At 47.7% G+C, this 24,364-nt stretch overlaps 1 protein-coding gene across 3 annotated transcripts in view; it reads left to right on the top strand.

Annotated features, from left to right (window-relative positions):
* Positions 1–24,075, top strand: part of Usp12 (ubiquitin specific peptidase 12) — a 52,606-nt gene extending 28,531 nt beyond the window's left edge. The window contains exons 3-9 of one of the 3 annotated variants that reach the window (XM_028878027.2): positions 2,719–2,932; positions 12,181–12,410; positions 14,832–14,908; positions 15,017–15,100; positions 18,507–18,704; positions 19,831–19,909; positions 21,186–24,075. In XM_028878027.2, coding sequence (XP_028733860.1) covers positions 2,719–2,932; positions 12,181–12,410; positions 14,832–14,908; positions 15,017–15,100; positions 18,507–18,704; positions 19,831–19,909; positions 21,186–21,287 — 984 coding nt within the window. In that variant the 3' untranslated portion in view covers positions 21,288–24,075. Of the gene's footprint in view, positions 1–2,718; positions 2,933–10,293; positions 10,539–12,180; positions 12,411–14,831; positions 14,909–15,016; positions 15,101–18,506; positions 18,705–19,830; positions 19,910–21,185 lie in introns of those variants that run through there. The other 2 variants (XM_037198370.1, XM_037198369.1) reach the window with 2 other exon arrangements.
* The last annotated feature ends 289 nt before the right edge of the window (positions 24,076–24,364 follow it).

Here is a 24,364-nt window from a genome sequence, read left to right as displayed (position 1 = left end):
TCCTGCCTGTCTCCACCTGGCAGCCACAGCCTGCTTGAAGGTTATCCTTCAGAGATGCCAGACGGTTTCTGGTCAAAGAACTATGGCCCAGGGATCCTCGCTAGACTGGCGAGTTGTCCTGTCTGCCCCAGCTGTGATGAGACAGGTGTGGCCAGCCACTGGATAGTACGTGGAGCTCTCACGAGGAAGCACGGGCAGTAGAGTCAGAGTGAGAGTGAGCAGCCGGCGTCTGCAAAGATTCAGTAACAGCCTCTGGACCACTGGGGTGAATTGAGAGGTTGGGGTCGCTTATACCAGGCCACGCTCGTAGGTGGTCATTTTCTTAGTGGCCAGGGAGATGGCTGAACAGGTAAGAATGCTAGCGTGCCATACATGCACAGGCCGCGTACACACAAACAGTAACAGGAGTTTTAAAAAGTGTTTCGGGGGCTAGAGACTTTGGCTACTGGTACCCCATGTCAGTTGGCTCTCAGCCACCTGTAACTTCAGTTCCAGGGGATCTGACTCCCTGTTCTAAGCCTTGGGGAGTATCAACATACACATAATAGATATCACACAGACACATACATAAAAATAAAACTTAAAGAAGTTTTTTAAGCCAGTACTGGTGGCATACATCTTCAATCCCAGCGCTCTGGAGGCAGAGGCAGAGGCAGATGTGAGTTTGAGACCTGCCTGGTCTGCATAGGACAGCCAGAGCTGCCTGGTGAGACCCTGTCTCACACATACCCCCCCCAAAAAAAAAGAGGGGGGTTATTAATTATTATGAAGATTGACTCTTAACTGATTGTTGAGAATGAATTTTGACTCTGAGTTTTCCTTAATGGAATTGATTAAAGTACGTAAAAGAAAACTACCCAGGGGTAGGGCTTAGGATTGGGGGTGTGCTGCCGCATGTGTTCAGAGGGTGGACAGGCTGGGTTGACACAAGTGGGAGCCAGTGCTGGGGGTTTATGTCCCCTTGACCAAGTCAAAGCCATCTGGAGGAGGGCGCCTCAGTTAAGGAATTGTTGTAAGATAGGTCTGTAGGACATTTTCTTCATTAGTGATTGATGGGGAGGGCCCCGCCCATTGTGGGTGGTGCACACCCCCCCACCCCCCCCCCCCCCGGCTGGTGGTCCGGGATTCCATCAGAAAGCAGGCTGAGCAGCCATGAGGAGCAAGCCAGTGAGCAGCACCCCTCCTCGGCCTCTGCGTCAGCTCCTGCCTGCAGGTTCCTGCCCTGTTTGGGTTTCTGCTCCAACTTCCCTCAGTGAAGGACTGTGATGTGGAAACATAAGCCAAATAAACCCTCCCCTCCCCAAGTTGTTTTTGGTCATGGTGTTTGATTACAACAGTAGTAACCCCGACTAAGAGCCTAACTTCCAGTCTTTTCTGTACATGTAATGTTACAGATGCCCTCTGGTTTCTCAGCCTGTGCCGTTTTACAGTGAATCCTCTGTCTTGACTTTTCTGATGTAACTGTGAGGTGATATGTTTTGCTTGTCTCTTATTTCTGTGGAAATTGTTAAATTCCTCTGTTACATATCCTCTGATGAGGATGCCCAAAAGCTGGGGCTTGTACAAATTGTGATGCTGTGTTTTTCAGTTGGCAGCACCAAAGCGTGCTATTAGATTCCTACGGTTGTGGTATAGACTCTCCTTTCACCAGATTTCTACAGTTGTGGTATAGATTCTACTTTCCAGATGAAATGACGCTGGGTGATTAGTTATCAGTCTTGGTGATGTGTGTTCTGCAGGTGCACTTTCTCCAGATAGGCAGACTGCTGAGTGAGCACTAGGATCAGTGAGCCACAGCCTAGAGGTCTTCATTTCACAGTGGCTCTCTGAAGCCAGTGCTTGGTTCCGCCTGCCTCGCAGGCGTGAAGCCAGGAGTCACATTCTCAAAGGCCTTCGCATCTTTTCCCCTCAGGTTTCTTCAGAAAAGACTGTAATTGTGCAGTGCATTTTAGTAAGTCTGCAGGTTTTCATTTGCTCAGTCTCTGGGAAGACGAGCATGCAAACAGGTCTGCCGTGGCCAGGCTCTACACTTTCTTCCTCCACACACATCTGCATTTGCTTTCAGTCTGACATTTTCCTCAGGGAAGGAGAGGGAGGTAGTTCACTCTGTAAGGTAGTGCCGTCCGGTGCTCTGTGAAGGAGGAAACCCAAGTTGAGTGACATGCACCGACGCATGCCCATACCCAGCAGAGGAGGCCCGTTGCTGAGGACCGACTGCAGCCTTCTCTGGTGGTTTCTCAGCCTCGGCGGTTGTTAGACCGTCCCTTCCACAACTACAGTCCCAGCTAGCCTGGTGTTTAGAGTTTGTTCTGCATTGGTGCTTGGTATGTAGCACCTGGGAGACCTTGATACAAAAACCTGACTTTAGTGTGCTTCTTGGAAGAGTTTTGGAGAACTCTTTCTGTTGTTGTTGGTTTTGAGACAGGGTTTCTCTGTGTAGCCCTGGCTGTCCTGAAACTTGCTCAATAGACCAGGCTGGCTTTGAACTCATAAAGATCTGTCTCCTTCTGTCTTCAGAATGCTGGGATTAACAGTGTGCACCACCACACCCAGCTTGTGAATTATATTTTAAAAGTGTGTTATATAGAATACCTGGTATACAGCCATTGTTAATAATCATGGGAATTTAGAACAAAAGCTTGTGTGGTCCTTGGCTTTCCCCGGGCTTTCTCCACAGCTGCACTCTGCGTTTAACGGCGCCCCTCTTTCCTCTTGTAGTTTGGGAATACCTGCTACTGCAACTCAGTTCTTCAAGCACTTTATTTCTGTCGTCCATTTCGGGAAAAAGTTCTCGCGTACAAGAGCCAGCCCAGAAAAAAGGAGAGCCTTCTCACATGCCTGGCCGACCTCTTCCATAGCATAGCCACCCAGAAGAAGAAGGTGGGCGTCATCCCGCCCAAGAAGTTCATCACACGATTGCGGAAAGAAAACGGTAATTCTTCCGTTCCCCATGTGCTGTTGTTGCTCATTGTTGCTCGCCTGTCCTGGGGAGGTAAAGGACAGCGTGCTGGACTCAGGTATTTTGAGCACGCTCCCTCTCGTGGTACCTCACGCTTGTTAGTGGTCTCATTAGTGACTTCTGTTGTTGAGATAGAATGCAAGCCAGGGAGAAAGGGCTTGTTAGGATTTACCGTTGCTGAGGGAGTGTAGTCCATGCTGTGAGAAAGCAGGAGGGGCTGCCTAGCGGGGAGATCGTAACTCAGCCCTACACAGAAAGCGGAGAGAGAGAGAGCGGGAAATGGGTCAGCTTGTAAAAGGTCGCATCTTCCCCAGTGTCTGCTTCCTGACAGTTCCCTAACTTCCGGCAGCATCAGCACTGGGAGCCACGTCTTCAAAACACATGAGTCTGTGGGGAAGCCTAGATGTAGGCTCCTGTCTGGGGCGGGGGAGCTTAGGAGAGGAGCCAGCCCCAGTGAGGGTGACCCCTGTTGGAAGTGTGTTACTCAGGTCCCAGCCCGTGTGCCAGGGAGTGAGAAACCCTTCTCTTTTTTGACCTCTTGCCTCATTTCTATCAAGAATGAATTTTTTTGCCTTGGGTACCAAGAGACATGGAGTAGTTAGTTTGTGGCCAGCCTGAACAACATGAGATCCTACCTCCACCTCCACCTCCACCCCCCTCAATCCCCCACCCCACAAACAAAGCAAAACAAATCACAAATTTTCCATGGAATGTGATTCTTGGGTTGCACATAGCTTTCCTGGGCTAATTCATTTATCTTTTAAAAACATCTTTGTTGTTGTTTGCTTCTGTTCTTTTTGTGGGGCCCGCCACCCAGCTCCCAAGTAAATCAATCTATCTCTCTCTCTCTCTCTCTCTCTCTCTCTCTCTCTCTCTCTTCTCTCTCCACACACACACACACACACACACACACACACACACACACACACACACACACACACACTTCTGGAGGCTTATGAATGCCCGGCCTTAGCTTGGCTTGTTTCTTGCCAGTTTTCCTTAACTTAAATTATCCCAGCTACCTTTTGCCTCAGGGATTTTCCCATCTCTTACTCTGTGGCTTGCTGTGTAGCTGGGTGGCTGGCCCCTGGAGTCCTCCTCCTTCTCTGGCTACTTCTTTCCTCTTCGCAGATTTCTTCTTCTATTATTCTCCTGCCTGCCAGCCCCGCCTATCCTTTCTCCTGCCTTGCTATTGGCCGTTCAGCTCTTTATTAGACCATCAGGTGTTTTAGACAGACAAAGTAACACAGCTTTACAGAGTTAAATAAATGCCACATAAACAAAAGTAACACACCTTAGAATAATATTCTACAACATATCTTAGGTAGAAAGGACATTGCTTTTGGGGGAAGGATTCTGTTTGTATAACCCACACTGTTTATTAAATAATAATGATTCTATCATTTCTTTCACTTTGGCCACAAAACAAAAATCACGGAAATTGAGGCCATTCAGGTTTAGGATTGGTAAATGTTAATTTATCCTCGTTTCTAAACATAACTATCCAAGAAGCCCCACCTTTTTCTCATTTGAGATACTTTTCATTTCACTTTATAAGACATTGCTGTGAGATGTGCTGCAGTTTGACCCAGGTTGCAGAGTCCCTGGGCTGCAGAGCTGGTGTCTGGCTTCCTTGGTCCGTCAGCAGCTCTGTCTCGTAAGGTGCTGCTGCCTCAGGAGTACAGTGAGAGGGAAGACCTGTGGGGTCCAGTCTGTGTTCGATGTGGATATTTCACTCCATATAGAAATAATTGAATTGTTGTTTAGTTTGATCAACTACCAAAGTGATACTTGCAGAAGTGTTACTGAAGAGGTCTGTAAGATTGGTTGTTGACTGTCTGACTGTAAGATTGGTTGTTGACTGTCTGATGTGTGATTGTTCCTTGAGTGAACTGAGATCAGCCTGGTAGGAGCTGTCCCTGCCATGAGGAGACTTTCCTGCTGAATGGCACAGCTAGAGCCTGTTCTTGAAGCTGAGAGGCAGCCTGGAAATGTTCATTTTCCTCACAGACACAGAACATCTGAGTTTTGCATGCAGACCACATTTTCCCTCTCATGAGAGCTGTTTACTTGTTTAGATTCCAGATGTGCATGGAGTTTTCTGTTTTTAAGAAACTCAAGCCAGGCAGTGGCGGCGCACACCTTTAATCCCAGCACTCAGGAGGCAGAGACAGGTGGATCTCTGTGAGTTCAAGGCCAGCCTGGGCTACAGAGCAAATTCCAGGACAGCCAGAGCTACACAGAGAAATCCTGTCCCAAAAAAACAAAACAAAAAAAGAAAGAAATTCAAACCAGCCTTTTGGAATGTGGATTAAGCTAATGGGATTTGAGTCTTTTGTCTGTATTGATGGTCGCTTTTGGAAGTGTACCTGAGGGGAAGCTTTTGTGTATGGTGATGAACCATCTTTTCTTGATGACACACACACACACACACACACACACACACACACACACACACTTACTTTTCCTTCTGTAGTGCTGAACCTTGGATCCAGAGCTTACGTCAGCCACTCAGCTGTGGCCCAGGTCCTGAAGTTAGTGTTTCCAACATCCTATGCAATTATATACTTGAAGACTTTTTTTTTTTCAAATGTTTATTTGCCAAAACCTGAGACATTTTTATAGTGGTTTGTTTTTAAATACTTAGAAATCTTGTAAAGTTTTTTGTATTTAGGCAGAGTAAATGGATAGAGGAACGGACCCACTAATGCCTGTTTCAGTGAGATGGATGCAGAATAAATATTTACTGTAAATGCGGCTTCTTTTAAGTTTCTTTTCTTTTTTCTGAACTTCAGAAATAAATTATTAGAAGAGAGTTCTTACTACTTGATATTGGTGGCACCTGTGAATATGTTTTAGCATGCATTCATATTTACCTCAGGCTTTTGGATTCTCCTTGAGAAGTGTATGTGGGAGGACACAGATCAGAGCGGGTTGACTGCATTACCGTTGCATGTTCCCTGCTGATGGTTGTTTCCGTCTGTGGAAAACATGTCACTCGTGTCAGTCTTGCTGGCAGCCCGCTGTTGTGTGAGAAGCGTCCTGGAGTTTTAGTACATGGTCATCCAGATTATCTTCACACCTGGTCCTTTGCATTGCTGATTGTTTTGGTATTTGGGGAAGGAACAGACTGTAACTTCTCTTCATTAGTAAGTCTGTTTCTTTACAATCTAGCTCCTGATACTGACTCCAGAATAAGGGCTCCCCGATGTAGAGTGACTGCTCCAGCTCCCCTGCCCCACTGTCTGTGGTGACAGGTTGGACACTGGGTAATTGTTGGCATTGGTTATTGCAGACTGATTTCCCGTTGTTCACTAGCTCTGTGGAGGCCCTGGGAATCTAGAAATTAGCCCTCAGGGGTCTGACATCCCCGGGAGGACAGGTGCCAACGACTGTCTGTGCAGTCTGGCTTTGCTCGAGGAAAAAGGAAGCGGAGACGGTACGGAAGCCCGAATGGCCTTGTCGGTCCAGGTGTAGATGTTGGAAAGACCCCTGTCAAGGGCTGTTAGAGACCTGGTGTGTTGACGCCTCATGTAAATGGGATAGAAGCAGAAGAAACAAAGGACAGGTGCACGGGAAGATGGCCAGAAAGTTCCCTTGGCAAGAGTGTGGTACCATGGAGACCACTGGCTACAGGACAGGGCCCAGAGCTTGGGAAGCTGTCAGAGACTATGATTTTCATTAGGGAAGAATCCCTATGGGTGGGCATGGGCTGCCGTGGGCAGCATTTGAAAGGTGGGGTGCGGGTTTTGGTGGCAGGGAGCTGTCAGAGGCTGCTGCAGTCCTTGAGGAAGATGAGCTCATCTGGCTGATGCTTCTTCCTCTAGGCTCTGAAGGAAATGCAGCCCGGGTCAGTAGTGATGGGACTGTGTTAGCTAGTGCTTGCTGCAGCCGACCAACTCGCGGGCATTAAGGTGGGCTCGAGGTCTTATCAGTAGCTTCACGTCTGGCTCCACGAACCTTAGCAATGTATGCTGCTTCTCACATTTGTATATGGGTGTGTGTTTGTATAATATATTTCTGCATTGTTATGAGCTGAACCTCATTTTCACATATCATAGCTGATTGAACAGCTATCTTTTGTTCATTGTGAACATCATTCATTCAGAAAATGAGAATCACCTCCAGGATGCTGCAGCCCGGGGTGTGTTAGCAATGCAGCTGTGGCTGGCTGTGGTCTTGGTTCTTAGGAAATCGGCATGTGAAGAGCACTTTCTCAGGGCTGTGGAGTGACGACAGAACCGTGTGTGCCTATAAAAACAAGGAGCAGATAGCAGCTGTGTGCAGAGAACGTCGATTAGCGAGATTTGAGTAAATTTATTGACTTCGTCCAGTTATTTCACTGTTAGACCAGCACAAAGTGTTTTATGAAACTCTAGCTGTTGAAGTCTTAGGAAGAAAACGTAGCCATTGTAAGCAGTATTACTCTTCTGAGGTCCCGTTACAGCTGTTGGGGGACTTGAGTAGCGTCTTTTCATACATTATTTCATAATGAAATTGTCTCTCCGACTAGACTGCCAGTTCCACAATGGAGGGAACCCATTTGTTTTTCCTCACCATTGATTCCCAGCACATAATCCCGTTCCTGGCACATAGCAGGTGCTTATCACTAAATAGTTGTTGAATGAGTGAACTTGTTTAATTTACTGAAGCAGTTTGGAAGTTCATTTTTCCCACTGTAGTATTAGTGGAGTAGAAGACCACCCATAAGAAAGCCAGTGTTTCAGAATGAAACACAGTGTGACCCCGCGGCCCTCCCCTGCGGCTCACAGATACCGATTTGTGTAATCCTGCGGATACCTGTGCGCTGTAAGTGGTCGTCTTTCAGGCATTGCAAGATTCTGGCGATACATTACTGAGCGTAACGATTTCTGCTGTGTGTGTCATTCTTGGAATAACATGGAGCAGTGGTGCAGCAAATCAGATTTATACATGAGAGTGTGTGTCTTCTTGTGCGATTTTACGGTTTCAGTGGACTGCTGTGTGTGTCATTCTTAAAGGTGCAGATATTTAACGGGATTTCAGTGGACTGCAGTGTGTGTCATTCTTAAAGGTGCAGATATTTAACGGGATTTCAGTGGACTGAAGTGTGTGTGTCATTCTTAAAGATTCAAAACACTTGTGGTGTTCGGGAGAGCTGAAGCCATTGTTATGTGGATTACCTCCTTTCTCCTCCACAAAAAGATTTTAGATAAAACTCGTTTGCATTTGTTGGATACACAGCAGTTATTTCAAAGACCACGCATGTACCTGAGCGTGGTCTAAGGGGAAATGGCAATGCTGCCGCTGTGCATTGATGCAGCCTCGTGCTGCCCACTGCAGTGACGGCACCACCCCGGCTCGCGTGCTCTCAGCCCTGCTTTGTTACTCCTCTCCCCGCATCTCCTCTGAAGCCTAGGCTGGCCTTGAACTCCAGCTCAGGTTGGCATCAAACTCACTGTGCTTCAGCCTCTCGAGCGCCAGGGTCACAGGCATTCGACACTCACAGGCCGCTTTCAATTTCTTAAGTCCTTTGATCGGTTTTCTGCTTCTTAAACTAGTGAGCAAGTGAGAAGTTTTTTTGTTTTGTGAGCTATTGAAGTTCCTGTGGCTGCTGGGGTGGTCCATGAACCAGGCCATCACTGGGTTGGCAGAGGTTGGCATAGAGTGTCAGTAAAGGCGTCCCGGGTCTCCGGATGCCTAGATCTTGACGTTTTCCTTTAGAGTAGTAAGTTAGCCATGGTAGCTGCAAACTGAAACGCGTCAAAGGTAGATGGATGCAGCTCCTAGAAGCAGCAGGGGGGTGGACAGTGAGGGGGCCCCAGCTTTAGGAAACAGTGCATCAGGAGAGGACAGGGCAGTGCGTTCAGGGACGGAGCGTTTGCCTGCACTGAGAGGAGAGGTTGGAGATGGTTGACTCTCATTAGCTCAGCTTCACTTGAGAGCTTGCCAGGTTGGACCTGTCCTGAGGTTAGTGTGCCTCAGTGGCCTCAGGCTGTGCGTGCTGGGAGGGTTTGTAGAGTGCACGGCCGCCGCCGCCGCCGCACTCTCTGCTGGGGCAGGCTGCAGGGCCCTTGCTAGACAGGAAATGTGGGAAATGGACCACAGTGCTTTGGTCTGCGTCCTTGATGGCAGATCCCGGCTTGTAAGTACAGCTAAAGGTCAGTGGGTGTGAAGTCCATCTGGGCTCAGACATGTGGCAGCCTGGGGACTTGTGGGGTTTGGGCTCTTAAACAGGAGGCCAGGCTTGGTGGCACACACCTTTAATCCCAGCACTTGGGAGGCACAGGCAGGTGGATCTCTGTGAGTTTGAGGCCAGCCTGGTCTAAAGAGTGAGTTCTAGGACAGCCAGGGCTACACAAAGACCTTGTCTGGAAAAACCAAGACAAAACAAACAAAAACCTATGGTTGGAGGTTTCGGGGGGCTGGAATCCAGGAGGGAGGAAGTGAAGGGTGCCTCCCGTGCATTGTTACTGTACTGGTTTGAGAGTGACATTTGCAGAACGGTGTAAGTGTGCGGAAGCAGTTCAGGAGTGGTCCAGACAGGCTTCATGTGAATTTAGCCAGCAGTACAGGAGATGCTGGGGAATTCTTAGGTCTACAAATCAAACTTGCATATTCTCAGTAGAAAATTGAGGGAGACTTTGTGGGCCAAGTAAGGGGAGCTGACTTAAACTAGTAAGTCATGATGGAAATGGGAAGACCAGGGCACAGGAATGCTAGGGGGCCAGGAGTGGTGGCTCACACCTAGAATCACAGCACTGGTGAGGCTGAGGCAGGAGGATTGCTCTGCCAGGCCAGCCTGAGTTACAGAATGAGAGTATGTCTACAAGGGGGGGGGTGCGGGGATTAGAAGGGCTTAAGAAGTAACTGGATGTGAAGGGTGTGCAGCATGCAGGGATGAGGAACAGGAAGGGGGGTCCTTTTGCACAAAAAGTTGTATTTTATTGTTCAGTATATAATAAATACACCATATAGTCTAAGGATCTACAGAAGAGCTGTAAAGTCCTTAGAAACAACTGGATCGTAGCAAAGCTTTCTGTGTGCACTTAGTCACCCAGGAAGAACGCTCAGGTTGGGTTTGATGGCGCCTAAATGGGATCCATTACACGCTGAGCTTCCTTACTGAGTGTCTGGGGAATGTAGCCCTGCTCGTTCACGGGAACCTGCTTCCCCATGACCACAGCAGAGCTGCACGTGATTTAAGTAAGCCACCCACTCTTTCATACACATTTAGGATATTTCTAGACTTCTGCTGTTATAAAGGAGTGTCCGTGCCTGGGCTTGCTCCATTGTATGATGTGGATTCGGGTTCTAGAGCTAGAACCACCCACACTGCTCTTCAGAACCCGCTGTTCTTCCACAACCCCAGCAACCAGTGCTAGAGAATGCCAACTAAGTCATGTTTTTATTTTGCCAAAGTGATGAGCAGAATCCTGATTTCTGCCGCTTGACTTTTTGTCTCCCGGTGACTTGTTAAGAATTGTTTGGGTTTCTGAATTTTCAGTCTGCATCACCTCTTCTCTGTTTTCTTCCACCTTTGCAAAGGAGACTTAGGAGTTGCTTTGTTTTTGTTCTGGGACACTCGGGATATTGATAGGTAGGATGCACTCCTCCTTTGCTGTCCCTTGTTCATGCTGTCTGTCTGTCTGTCGTTAGTGTTCCTAACATCACCATTGACAGTAGCCAGGCTAGCCAGTGCAGTGACCCTTGTTCTCAGCTCTCAGAATTTTCCTAACAGCCTCATGAGGTGGGTGTCTTAGCACCTGGAGTTAAGTGAGGACTGTGGCTCAGAGGTGAAGGGTAGTGCCTTCAGCGGTCATTTTGAAGCAGCACCGGGGTGCCGTCGGATAGTCTCACTCCAGCAGCTACACTTGACACTGATGCTTTCTTTGTAAAAGCCATGGCTTTGCGAGTAATCCCTAATGCATGGCCGTCTTCTTCTGTAGCTCTTTAAAAACATCACTTAAGTTGTTTCTGTCTTAGACATTTCCTACATTATTTTCCAAATGTGTATTGTTGTTTTCCTTTGTGTGTGTACGAGTGCGCTTGTGTATGTGTGTTGAGGGGCTAGGAATTGACCGAGGGTCTCATGATGGACAAGTGCTCCACCATTGAGCTATTTTCCCAGGCTTTATTTTTATTTGCTTTAAAAGAAAGAGTTGTGGCCTTTCTTAGTACACAGTGAGGATGTAAAAATAAAGTTCCCCAGTACAGTTCTTTTCAGGTAGTAGGCCTGCTTGGTGTAGTACCTGAGGGATGTATTTGGTATGGTTTTTATTTTTATTTTTTTGGCTCTGTTTTTCCTGACAGGAAGACTTTACTTTCTCTAGTCCTTGTACAATATGCAAAGCAAGGCCTGAGCCTGCTGACCGCACAGAACTCCTGTGCACTCAGAGGGGCCAAGGAGCAGGTGCCACCCCAGGCCCTAGTGTTAACACTGCAGTGTTGCTGTCGTGGCCGCTCGCTCGGGGCTCCAGGGGGCCTTCACGGAGCTCCAGCATCCCTCAGAGTGGAAGTTAGTGAGCACGTGGCCCTAGTGGATAATTCTTGATGCCACATCCAAACCTGATTGCATGTAGTCACTTCCCTGCAGGAGTTTTGAAAAGCCTCAACCCTGTCCTACAAAATCAGACTCATTTGTAGCTGAAAGTTTTCCTGTGTCCCGCCCGGTCCGCAGCCGCTCAGACCCAAGTAAACACACAGAGGCTTATATTAACTAAAACTGCTCGGCCATTAGCTCAGGCCTACCACTGACTAGCTCTTACACTTAAACTCAGCCCATTTTTGTTAATCTGTATGTCACCACGTTTTCCGTGGCTTTACCTGTGTGCCATTACATGCTGCTCCCTGGACGGCGGGCTGGTGTCTCCTGACTCAGCCTTCCTCTTCCCAGAATTCTGGTAATCAGAATTTGTGGTCTGGTAATTTCCTTTAATAAACTGGCTCTTAGTATCCGCTCAGCTTTGTTAGTAAGTGGTGCTGAGCTTCTGCTGACAAGTTTGCCTATGGTGAATTATTTGTGGAAGAACAGAGATGGTGACGACCAGCTTCTTCATGTCTTCTCCCTCTTGGGGATCTGTTAGTGCTGCTTTGTGAAGGCCTTCATTCATTTTTATTTTCCTCTAATTCAGTCATAAGTTTTAGATGTGGAAGTTGTCTCTTTTATTGTATAAATAATTAATGTGTACTTGGTTCTGATAAAATATCAGATACACTCACTTTCCTGTTTTTATTTCTAGAGCTGTTTGATAACTACATGCAACAAGATGCCCATGAGTTCTTAAATTATCTACTCAACACAATTGCTGATATTCTACAAGAAGAAAGGAAACAGGAAAAGCAGAATGGCCGCGTACGGAACAGTGACGTGGACGCTGAGGAGAACAACAGCACACCAGACCCGACGTGGGTCCACGAGATTTTCCAGGGAACATTAACTAATGAAACCAGGTGTCTTACTTGTGAAACTGTAAGTCCATCCGAGCACTTAGTGTGGAGAACAGTGTGCTGTGTTCGTTGAGGTTTTCCTGGGAGAACAAGGGTGTGGGAGATGAACTTGGACCTCTCAAACGAGGCATGAGTGTGACGGGCACTTGTCAGTCTGAAGGCTTCTGCCTGTGCTTAGGTCGCTGTGTCTGATGGTGAGTGCTGTCGTAGTACAAGGGTGCTCACTGCAGTTTGAGTATCTTGATTTTGTTTTAAAGACCTTTTGAATCATGTCATTGAAGCTTTCCGTAAGGTAAGATTATAGGGAACGTAAGGGTCATGAACACAGTCCTGAGTCTTAACCACAGGAGCCCGTTCTGTGCCAAGCATGGTTAGATAACTTCATCACTGGACCTTCCGGGGTCTACTTACGTAGGTCTTACACAGTCTAGACACGGTCAGTCCTTCCATGGGAGTCTGAAGAGCGTCAGAAGACAGGCTGACACAGCAGCGTTCTTCTCCAGGGACGCCTGCTGCGGAGCAATGGAGGAGTGTAAAGTGGAATCAGAAGCCAGAACACACGGTGGAGGGAGCACGGGAACTGACATCCTGTCTGTCTAACCGGGCCGGGCCGGGCTTCTGTGTGGCCAGCAGCACAGCAAACTTCCTGATGGCCGTCATCTCCAGTGCCTTATGCACACAGCGATGAGATGGCTACGGTGTCGCTGGGGTACGGAACTTCTCAGTCCCCAATAATCTTGCAGGGTCACGGTCTTCTGTGACTTCTGTGTGGCATGTGACTGAGTATGAATTATTTCCTTCTCCACAGATGTGCACAGTGTCTGTTGTTGGAATAGAACGGTACTGTGTGCCCTCAAGGAGGGGAGCACCCTTTGGGTGGACACTTGGTAAAGATGAAGCTCACATTGGTTGCCGAGAATCAGATAGACCTGCACTAGGAAATGAACCAGTTCCCTTGCCTGAGTAACTCTTAGTGGTGGATGTTCTCCAGGTCAGGGAAGAGGTACTTGGCAGCAGTCTGAAGATGCTTTGTACCTAGAGAGAGGCCGGCTGGGGTGGGAGCCTTTGCCATTGCCTGAGCAGCAGCTCCTGGCAGGCCAGTGTTGGATGCCGTCATGACAGCAGCGTTTCCATTGGAATAGTAGACATGGTCAGGGGTTTTATGTTTATTGCAATAGACGTCGATCTGTTAGAAGACATCAGTACATATGTATGCGTATGTATGTGGGACATGTATGTATGCACACACACTTCAGGCTTCAATGAAAGAAGATAGTTACTTGTTGAATTGTAGTAATGGGTGAGATTCATATGGTAGATCTGGGACCTCTGGAGGCCTCTGGGAGGGAGACCTGTGGAGTGCTCTGCTAGGCTATGAAGTCAGGTTTGTGTCAGATAGGGAGGACAGAGAAGAAACAGTCTAAGGAGAGAGGGATGTCAGCCATGATGTTCAAGTGTTGGAATAGTTATTCAGGTAACTTGTAAGGGGTGGGTTCTGTTTTCCTACCAGTGAGTTCTTCTGTGGCCTGCAGTGTGAATTGCAGAGAATTTCCTTAAACCTAAGGCTGTTAGTATGCATATTCACAGCAAGTTACCGTGTTCCTGGCCTTTCTCAAAATAAGCTAGCGGGGTGAAATCTGGGTTCTCTCTGGGGTGTAAATGTACATTTTTGGGGGTGGGTGGGTGTATCATACACATTTAGGAACCGGTTCTGCTGGAGAGAAGGTGAGTAGAGGGTTGTAGACGATTATTAAGATGGAAGTCTGTCTGTTAGAGTAGAGGCGAGGCGAGGATGGCTTCCCTGGGTCCTGTGGTGAGGTCGTGTGCAGAGGATCCGGTGGGGGTGTTGAGGGGAGCCGGCTACCCACAGGAGCTGGTTGGGGTAGGCTGCAGCTTTACCTCTGTTCTCTAAAGGTTACTCTTGGTCACATTCCTCGCCTTGCCTTTTCCCGTTTTTTCCCTCAAATGTGGATGTTCCCCGAGTTTCATGTATGTTGGCTGTCCTTCTGCATCAGGAACACTGTGTTCCATGTTCATTATCACATGTCCCAGTGAGTCCCATCTAGACGTATCTCCTGACATCATTATCTAGTCCAGTGCAACTGGGCATGTTCAGAAGTGAAATTCTGCCTCACCAGGTGACAGCCTGTGCCTCTCAGAACCAGAGTGTGATACAGTGTACTTCACACATCACCACTCTGGGGAAGCTGTGAAATCTCATCTTCTCGGCCTCAGCCAGTGAGATGCTCAGGGGCCTTTGATGTTTTTCCATACAGGAGATGTGACAGGTGGACATTGGTTCGGTACCTTTTAGGTACTCCAGACCAAGTAGTTGTCTTTTGAGCATAAGGAGGAAGAATTGCTTAGTCTGTTGGTAGATACATGTAATCTGGCAGTTGGAAACCGTGGTTCTTGGCAATTGAAATAACTCCTATATTTACAGATAAGCAGCAAAGATGAAGATTTTTTAGACCTTTCTGTTGACGTGGAACAAAACACATCAATTACTCACTGCTTAAGGTTTGTGTAGAATTATTTCTTTTACAATTTAATATTTGCTTTTGGCATAGAATATTAAGTGAATTTTTTCAAGTATACCTAACATAAGTTATTTTCCATTGTTCACAGAGGTTTTAGTAACACAGAAACTCTGTGCAGTGAGTATAAATACTACTGTGAAGAGTGCCGGAGCAAACAGGAAGCACACAAACGGTAATTAGTGTCTAGTTAGACTGTGTTATTAGTGTGAGAGTGTGTGTGTGCGTGCGTGCGTGCGTGTGTGTGTGTGTGTGTGTGTGTGTGTGTGTGTGTGTGTTGCAGAGTCTCACTATGCAGTCCTGGCTGCCTTAGAACTCCCTGACCAGGCTGATCTCAAACTCACATCCGCCTGCCTCTGCCTCCTGAGTGCTGGGATTAAAAGTGTGCGCCACCGTACCTGGCTCTGGGTTTGTTCTGTTTTGAACACATGGGTCTGGGGATCCCAACCCCGGTTCTCAGGCTTGCATAGCAAGCGCTCTCATCTGCTGAGCCGTCTTTCCAGTCCCATTTTCCTAATGTTAGTGTTAGCAATCAAGGCTCAGTGAGCAGTGCCCTGTCCGGAACGATATATTACATCTGTGATTCATGTCTCCAGTTTTTTGGCTTAGCTGTCTTGGAAAGGAGTCTTGCAGATATGTGTCTTGTTAAGTGTCACACCATTATATTGTGTCCCAGGTGCTTGAGTGTCCCTGTGCTTGGTGACTTTCTAGGACTCGGTACTTGGTATATAGTCATGCTCACAGCTAAGATTGTCGTGGAAAAAAAAAATAGAGCAAAGGGCAAAGCCAGGCAGGCTTCCAAGAGGCCGTGTTCCAGTGACGTGACACAGGATACTGACTTCCCCTATCTAATGACGTCATGGGAAGCTCTTTGCGGGCTCCATGCCCACATTCCTATTATGTACTTGTCAAGTAGGCATTTTCTGCTGTCTTGCTCCAAATTCCAGGCTTCCAGAAGGGAAGCAGGTGTTCAGAATAAACCACACTGGTCAAGCAGTTGGGACCCAAGGGGATAACGGCATGGGTGGGATTTGAGGTGCTCCTCAGACCCAAGTTTCCAAATGCCACTCACTGTACCCCTCCTAGAGCCAGGCTTCCTGGGGGTGGGCTGGCCATGCTGGGTCTCTGCACACGACACTGCTGTTGCCTCTGCCACCGACTTCTCCATGTAAGCTACACTTTCCCCTGCTGTAATTTTTACGTACTTGGTGTAGAGCTATGTAAAGATTGCAGATACTTCATTCTTCACTAAACTGCCATTTGTAGTACTTGAGTGCACTCCGACGTTCCTGTTTGAGTGGGTCCATTACATTGTTCTGTTTTCGTGTTCTGGTTATCTGCCGCGCAGTTGTGCTGTGGGGGTCCCTGGTGGCTCCTCTGCCCCATTGCTTCTTACATGCTGAGTTCAGGTGAACTTCTTGCACTTGAAGTTGAAACTAGCCATTTCTGTGAAGGGCTGTAGTTCTGTCCAGGGGAGGTGACATTTGAAAGCTAGGACAGTGAATGCGGCTTCGCTGTTCAGATGTCACTATTGCTGAGCCCTTCCTGAGCTGAGCAGAGGCTCTGTGGACATGCAGAAGTCTGCATCTGCGCCCGTCCATACTGGAAACGGTGAATCTGCTGGTGGCTCCCATTGCAGCTGACGCATGGGCTTCGTTACTGTGTCTCCTTTTCAACCCGTGCAGTTCCCTCTCGGATGGTGAGGGTTGGCTCCTGGCAGCCGCCTCTCTCCCAGCCTGACCCTCCATCCCTCCTGCTGGTGTCTCGGTCTGCAGCACCTTCCTCCTCCCTGGCTTATGCAGATTGCTCTTTTTTGACCTCAGATATTAGTCCGACTGGATTGCTCATAAAAAGAAGAAAAATAAGCCAAGATTGGGGCATGGGGCAGTATTGGGGGTCAAAGCCAATGTGTAATGATTGAAGAGAATCAATGTGAGCTTTGCTTTAAAAGACTTGATTATTGAATGAGAATTGTGAGGCAGCCTTGGGAGAAATAGTGTTGAAGAAGAAGACAAACACCATATTAGAATGTTTCCCAGTTCAAAGCCAAACTCTAGTCCCAGACGATTTCACCCCCTTCTAGAACAGGTCATTGTCACACCTGGTGTTTTTTTTACTGTGGCAAACACTGAATCAGTCTTTAATCCTGTTGTGGGGGTTTCCTTGGGGACATAGCCATTTGATATCCAGTGGAGGTCCTGAAGACAGACCAGGGCAGTTCCCCCATCTAGCTTGGTCTAGCACTGAGTAGCTGATGACTTACGGAAACGGAGTTCCTGAGTCCCTGGTCCCCCTGCTCAGCACGCAGGCCGCCCCCAGGAAGAGTCTTCTCCTTGCCCATATAATTACAAAGTACAGTTCTCCAGGGGAAGGAACTGATAGGATTAAGGTCTCCTGCTTGATGGAGCCCATGTCTGACACTTGTCAGTGAGGCCATGAACCTGAGACCAGGCCATGGGCATTAGGGGAAAACCTGCTCTTACCACTCTGCTAAATGGGCATGAGTAGTGTAGATCATTACTGCTAGGCTCAAACACATATTTACCAATCAGAGTAGGAATCAAAACAACACATTTTTGCCAATGAGGAATAGGTTTGTTTATTTCTGTAGTGTAAAAATCTGTGCTCAGGGATCCATGGGACTCCTGGAAAGCATTTTCTGTACCCTGCTGCTTGCTGAACAGTGTGTCAAGATGCCTGGAAAGTGGTGGCAGAGGAGACAAAGATCCATAGCCCGATGCATTCACTGTTTGAAGCCTTGGCTGTGCTGTGTGTTGTCCGCTTTGTTGTGGGAGAGAGTTGAGCCCTGTCTGTCTGTGGAGCATGCGTCTGGCCGAGCACGGCCTCAGACGCAGTGGTTTTGTTGGGATCCGGAAAGTGGCTTGCTCACAGTGCAGCAGACGTCAGTGTGGACGACCCTCTTAGACAGTTGGCCCTGGGTGTGCTCTGGAGTGGGCGGAGCTGCTGCTCAGCTAGTCCTGGCCAGTGGCCACGCCCCACTTGTCCCCCAGGTCACAGTCAAGAAGTGGGTCGCTGTGTCGTGGAAGAAGAGAGGACAAAAGGCTGTTGTGCAGGGTCAGAGCGGAGAGCGGCTCCGGTGGCCACGGTCAGCTTCCGGCTCTGGTGGCCGCGGTCAGCTTCCGGCGGTGGCCGCGGTCAGCTTCCGGCGGTGGCCGCGGTCAGCTTCCGGCGGCGGCCGCAGTGCTCTCCGCTTCCTGTGAAGTTTCTTCAGCCAGCCTGCACTGTGTGTCCTTAGCAGTTCCTGGACCAGATGAGTTGCTCACATTGTCAGGTGTCTCTGGTGTCATATGACCTGTTTTGTCCTCACATAAGGAAATCTCTCCTGTTTGCCTTTTGTTTAACATCAGTTCCGTAGTATAAAAGAAATATAAAGGAAATAAGTAAGTAAATCATTAGCAAAAAAGCATGAAGAAATGTGCTTTGAAATGATGGGTAACAGAAGCATGTTTATTAAGAATGTATTCTAGTGTCAAAGTCAGATTTCAACAGGGCCAAAAACCTAATTCTTTTAGCTCACAGTGAATGCTTTCTGAAATTCTGTCTTCATCTGTATTTCTTAGGATGAAAGTTAAGAAACTACCCATGATTCTGGCTCTCCACCTGAAAAGATTTAAGTATATGGACCAGCTTCACCGATACACAAAGCTCTCTTACCGGGTCGTTTTTCCCTTAGAACTTCGTCTGTTTAACACTTCAGGAGATGCAACCAACCCCGACAGGATGTACGACCTTGTGGCTGTCGTGGTTCACTGCGGAAGGTACCTGTGACTGGGGCCCGGCCACAGGGGGACAGAGCACGCTTGCTGTTCACTGGGCAGCGCTGGGAAAGACACTTGAGATGGTATACCTGGTGCCTTCGGAGGCCTGAAGTTACAGATGGGTGTGAGCCAACATGTGGGTGCTGGGAACTGAACCCGGGCCCCCTGGAAGAGGAGCCAGTGCTCTTAACCTCTGAGCCAGCCCCTCGCCAGCCCCTCTCTGACTTTTTAGACAGTCTTTTTGCTGTGCAACCCAGGGTAGCCTGAAATCTTAGTCCTCCTGCCTCAGCCTCCTGAGTGCTGGAATTACAGTCGGTGTGCTCCCACAGCTGGCTGGACACTAACAGTCTTCGTCTTTTTCAAGATGAGTTTGTTTTAAAACTGGTTTTTGAGATAGATGTTTGATCTCTCTTCTTCAACCCCTTTACGTATTTTAGTGCACCCCTTCGTTTTTATTCCTGTTTATCTAGTCGTCTAAGGACCCAATGTCACAGCCTCTAGAACTCGACCGTCTTTTGGTTTCCTTTGCCTGTTTGGTTTTGTGTGGAAATGATGCCTGAATAGATTTTGCAGGATAAACTGTCCCTGAGTGTAGTTAGGTGTGTTTCCTGTCACTGGCTGTGAGAGGCATTTAAAGTGGCTTTGGTAATTGCCTTCAGAAGTTTTGATTTTACCTTCATGTCCGTTTATCATTTCCAACCAGCCAAATTCCCGTTCAGTCCCAGCCAACCCTCCTTTCCAGCACTGTGTGGGTGCGGAGGCTTGGATCCCGTTTTTGCGTTTTGGGTGTTGTACTTTGGGGACTGAACCCAGAGTCTTAGATGTGCCAAGTAAATGCTGCACCACTGAACTACATGCCCGGATCTTTAAGAGTGCACACCAGTCCTCCGGAGATGGGAGTTCATCCCAGCACCCTCTCAGGAGGCTCACAACTGCCTCTCACCAGCTCCAGGGGATCCGAGGTACTCTTCTGGTCTGTTCATGTGCACCAACATGTACACACACACACACACACACACACACACACACACACACTCACTCACTTTTTTAACTTTGAAATTTAGGACAAGAAGGTAATATGAATGACAATTTAAAAAGTTAACTTTTCTTCTGTTTTCTTTTGTAGTGGTCCCAATCGAGGCCATTATATTGCAATAGTTAAGAGTCACGATTTTTGGTTGTTGTTTGATGACGACATTGTAGAAGTAAGTAGCTTCTTCACTTGTGTGGAGCTGTGCGTTTCCCTCTTTACTTTTTCCCTTCACAGCTTTGGACTCGTGTGGCCGACGGTAGGTGTCAGACAGGGTTCAGGGCTGCAGAGTCCTCTGAGCTCTGCTTCTTCCCATTGTCCACGCGGGAGTGACCAGCCAGCCTTCCCCAACCCAGAATAGAGAAGGAAGGCTTTCCGTCCTGTTGTGTTGTTTTGTAAAAATGTTTCTTTCTTTTTCTTAAAAAGTATTGAGCTATATAACACAATGCAGATGTCTTAAACCAGTTGTATTAGTTAGGTTTTATTGCTGCGATAAAACACGACCAAGGCACCTTATAAAAGAAAGAGTTTAATTGAGCTTACGGTTTCATTTGGTTAGAGCCTGTGAGGGAGGCAGGGAGAGCACACTGGGAATGGGGAGAGTCTTTTAAAATTGCAAAGCCCACCCCCAGTGACACACCTCCTCCCACAAGGACACGCCTTCTAATCCTTCCCAAACCATTCCACCAGCTAGAGCCCAAGCATTCAAATATTCGAGTTCACGGGGGCCGTTCTCACTCAGACCACTGCACCCGTTATGAGCTTTTCTTTGCAAAGGTGTACATGCTCAAATGTACACTTGTACCCACAAGCCAGGTGAAATGTGGGGAGTTTCCGCACCCCAGCACGCTCCCCCTGCTCCTCTTTGTCCAGCACAGTGCTCCATATCTTTGCCCTCTGTCCCTTGGTACTCGCTGTTGCATTTGTGCTGTGGGGATTAATCTTTGCTGTGCTTCACGGTGATTCTAATGCCTGGCTCTTGTCCTTACTTGGCTGCTGTGAGATCCATCCCCACAGTGCCCACTGCCCCACACCTTGTGATTGTCTGCTGTATGAATGTAGCTGTGAGACATGGCCTTCCGTCAGCATTGGCTGTCAGGAACAGAAATGCTCGTGTCCTCCTGTCTGGTCCTTCGTTGACAGGCGTTCTCATCTTTCTCTGCTCTACGTTAGGCTAGACTGCTGGAGCTTCCCATGTTTACATATCCAAAATAGTTGACAGTTAATGTGTTCCATGTAGTTCGATGGACACTTGGAATGAGAGGTGCTGCCTCAAGGGTAGCTGTTGTGTTCAGCTTTGACCCATTGCTGAAAGTGTCCCCAGCGTGACTGTACGCTCCTCAGTATATGGCTGAACTCTTTGTCCCGGCCTTAGCGGCATTGGGTACTGTTGTAGTTTCAAGTGTGGTTGTCAGAGCTGCATGTGCTAACATTTCTGTTCTGCCTCACAGAAAATAGATGCACAAGCTATTGAAGAGTTCTACGGGTTGACGTCTGATATCTCCAAGAACTCGGAGTCTGGGTACATCCTTTTCTATCAGTCTCGGGACTGAAAGGAGCCACGGCGGAGCAAGCCTCTGCATGCTTCTCTGGTTGTTTCAGGAAGGATCAAGCTGATGGTCAAGAAGAGAGAGAGATTCAGGACGCTCAGGGCAGTAGCACACTTTGCATACAATAAAGCAAAGACTGTGGATTAACATGCCCTTCCGATCACAGTAGTTGAATTTTTTTGCTCAGGAATCATGCTGTCTGTGCAGTTCCACACAAGGAAGTGAAATCAGAGATACCAGCTCCTCTCGTAAAGCAGCTGCCAGCTACCGACACACATGTTCTCTGTTAACCACACAATGATGATTTGAGTTCCTCGGGAGGGCGGTGGAAGATTAGAATATGTCAGGTTGAAGGAGCACGCCGCACTGTGCGCGCACGGGATGCTCACATTGGATGGGAGCGGTCGAGTGGTCTCTTCAGACAAACCGGAAAGCACCTTTGGGCCCAACACTCGCAGTTGCCTTCCTGACGCACAGAACTAGCAGACACGGAGCCCGGTGTCAGGAAGTCAAAGATACTCTGCTTCTCTGGAGAAGCGTGTGATAATGTACAGTGTGTGTACACGGAGGGAACAGTTGGTCAGAAAGTGGCTTCTTGGTTCCCCAAGGGGAAAGACTGGCTTTGTAATGATCATTTTCCTTATTTATTTTATTAAACTGGTGGAGTCCGAGCATTACATGAAGTGCCGGTGATTCTGTCAGCAAATCTTAGCATATTTTATTAGTTTGTCGGCAGAAGTAGTCTGTTGTTTGTTTCTGTTTTTAAGGTGAACTGAAAATTCTAGCTGAAATCACTAAGATAATCATGAGATGATTGCAGTGAGCGGGCAGATGCGGTCAGGAGGAGCTGTCCCTGGCTGAATGTTTGCTCTTTGTCATAGTTTGTCACTTGCTTTTTTAAGCTTTAATTTCAGTAAAGTAGAAATTCCCTGTTGGTAGAATGATAAAGGAAACCCGTGTGATGCTGGCATGTTGTCGGCCAGAACCCCCAAACTCCTCACAGCTGTGTTGTTTTGAGTCTCTAGCCTTGGGATGGACTGCTAGATTCATCAGAATCCCAGCAGCAGGGAGCAGCTAGAGCCCTTTGCAAGATGACACTTTGGGGAGGTAGACCAGTAATCCAGAAAAGAAGCCCCTCCCCTCCTGACCCGCACAGCCGTTAGAACGGTGTTCAGAAGTTGTGACAGGAGTCTCCTGTATGTCTGAGCATCAAGTAGCTTGGCAGTGGCTGAATGTAACGTGTAGAAAGCAACTGAAGATTATAGTCCAAGTCACAGCAGCCAGGCTCTGGATAGTCCATCTCACTGCATTCTTCATGCAGTGGTGGTGGCCTGCTGATAAGCCCCTAATTTTCTAAGGTTATTTTACTAAAACTGTTGACTGAGAAGCAAACAGCAAAAAGAAATGTTTTGTGCTGCTATTATTAACATTTACTTTCTGTACTTTTTAGCTCAGGAAATGACTTCATCTGTCCGTCCCATAAGCAGGTTTGTAACAGGGTCACTTAGCTAATCGGGCTTCGTAGACAGATGTGCTGGGAGAAGAAGATGACCTTTTGACAGACTCATTTTATGGTGTCTGAAGCCTTACCCTGGCTGGGGTTTGTGATCTGCAGGCTTTGCCCAGAGAACACAAGTAGGAGCGTGGGGGTCAGGGCCATTGAGAGCACGTGATATTGAGGGCTTAAACCAAATTGTGTTGGAATCCAGAACTGTGTTTTTTGCAGCTTTGTGTTCAAAGAAAAGGCATAAAGTATGGCTGAGTTCTCGAGGCTGGCCCGTGCAGCCCTGAAGTACGGTATTGTTTGCTTGCACATAGTTTTTGAACTTAAGGCATATGCAGAAAAAGGCCTAGTTAAGTTCTGGATGGTGGCAAGTTCTAGCAAGGTTGCTCAGCTCCCGGCAGCCAGCCATGCCCTGCTCAGGTCTGCGCGGGGCAGTCTGCGTCGAGGACCACTTACTGGTTGTTGGCTCTAACTCTGTTTTATTCTTAGTGCAGAAGGATCTAAGTAAAACATTTTGAATTTTATCAGAAATGCAGTAAACTTTAAAAACATACAGGGTTTGGGTTGGGGACTGGGAATATCAGGTATAAGAAGTGAAAAAGGTGACCCCCCCCCCCAGCACACGTTTCAAGGTGATCATTCTTTGCCTGTGATGATGATGATGATGAGGGCAGATGCAGGTGTGAACAAGGCTAGTTGCTGTGTAATTATGTATATGTTTGCTGGGGCAGCTGTCCCAAATTTTGTATATTAGAACAAAAGTTTCTATGAATTATCGTAACTAAAAGTAAATATTCTAAGTTAAGCCCCACTTCTGAGTCATGTGGCTTCTGTCATAGGAATTTTACCTTTAGAAGGTCACTGAAGACAGGAGCCACGTGGCTTAGGAAGGGGCAGGGAAATGTGCTGTAGTGGCCTCATGGCCTCAGCCATCAGTGGAGGGTTTCCTTAACTTGATGGCCACAGGAAGACCTCACTTTCAAATCCTCCTGATACTTTCTGTAAAGATGCTTTTCCTTAAAGATTCTCTTCATGAGGGATGTGGCTGGGAGCTGGGAGGCAAGGTGCTGGAGTCCTAGCTCTCCGGTGAACTCAACTGTGTGACCTTGGGCAAGTCACTTACCCTCTCTGTGCTTCAGTTCCCTCCTGTAAATGGGAATAATACCTACCTCACAGGGTTGTTGTGGGGATGAATTCGAGATCCTGTCTGTAACGCATTTAAGGTTCTTGAAGAAGGCGCTATATAAATACAAAGTCTTATCTATTAAAGTTGGCTTATTTGTGCTTGTTGGTTTTTAAGTATATTTTTTTTCTTTTTGCCCAAAATGTATTTGGAATTAGAAGCATACACTTTAGGACTTGTATTAGTCCTTTTGTGTAAGTTACAGCTTTTGTTACCCAGAGTCCCTAGAAAGCCACATGGTTATAAACAGGGTGTGTGGGCTCTTGTTCCTGAACACCGTCTGCCGTGTGTTCTCCTGCACTGTGACAGACTTCCCGAGTGGAGCATCTTCTAAGGAAGAAAGGTTTATTTAGGTTAATGGTTCCAGGAGTCTCAGTTCATGGTCAGTTGGCT

This window comes from Peromyscus leucopus, chromosome 23 (genome assembly GCF_004664715.2).
Source record: "Peromyscus leucopus breed LL Stock chromosome 23, UCI_PerLeu_2.1, whole genome shotgun sequence".
Classification (NCBI taxonomy): domain Eukaryota; kingdom Metazoa; phylum Chordata; class Mammalia; order Rodentia; family Cricetidae; genus Peromyscus; species Peromyscus leucopus.
This window is presented reverse-complemented; position numbering and strand designations above follow the sequence as displayed.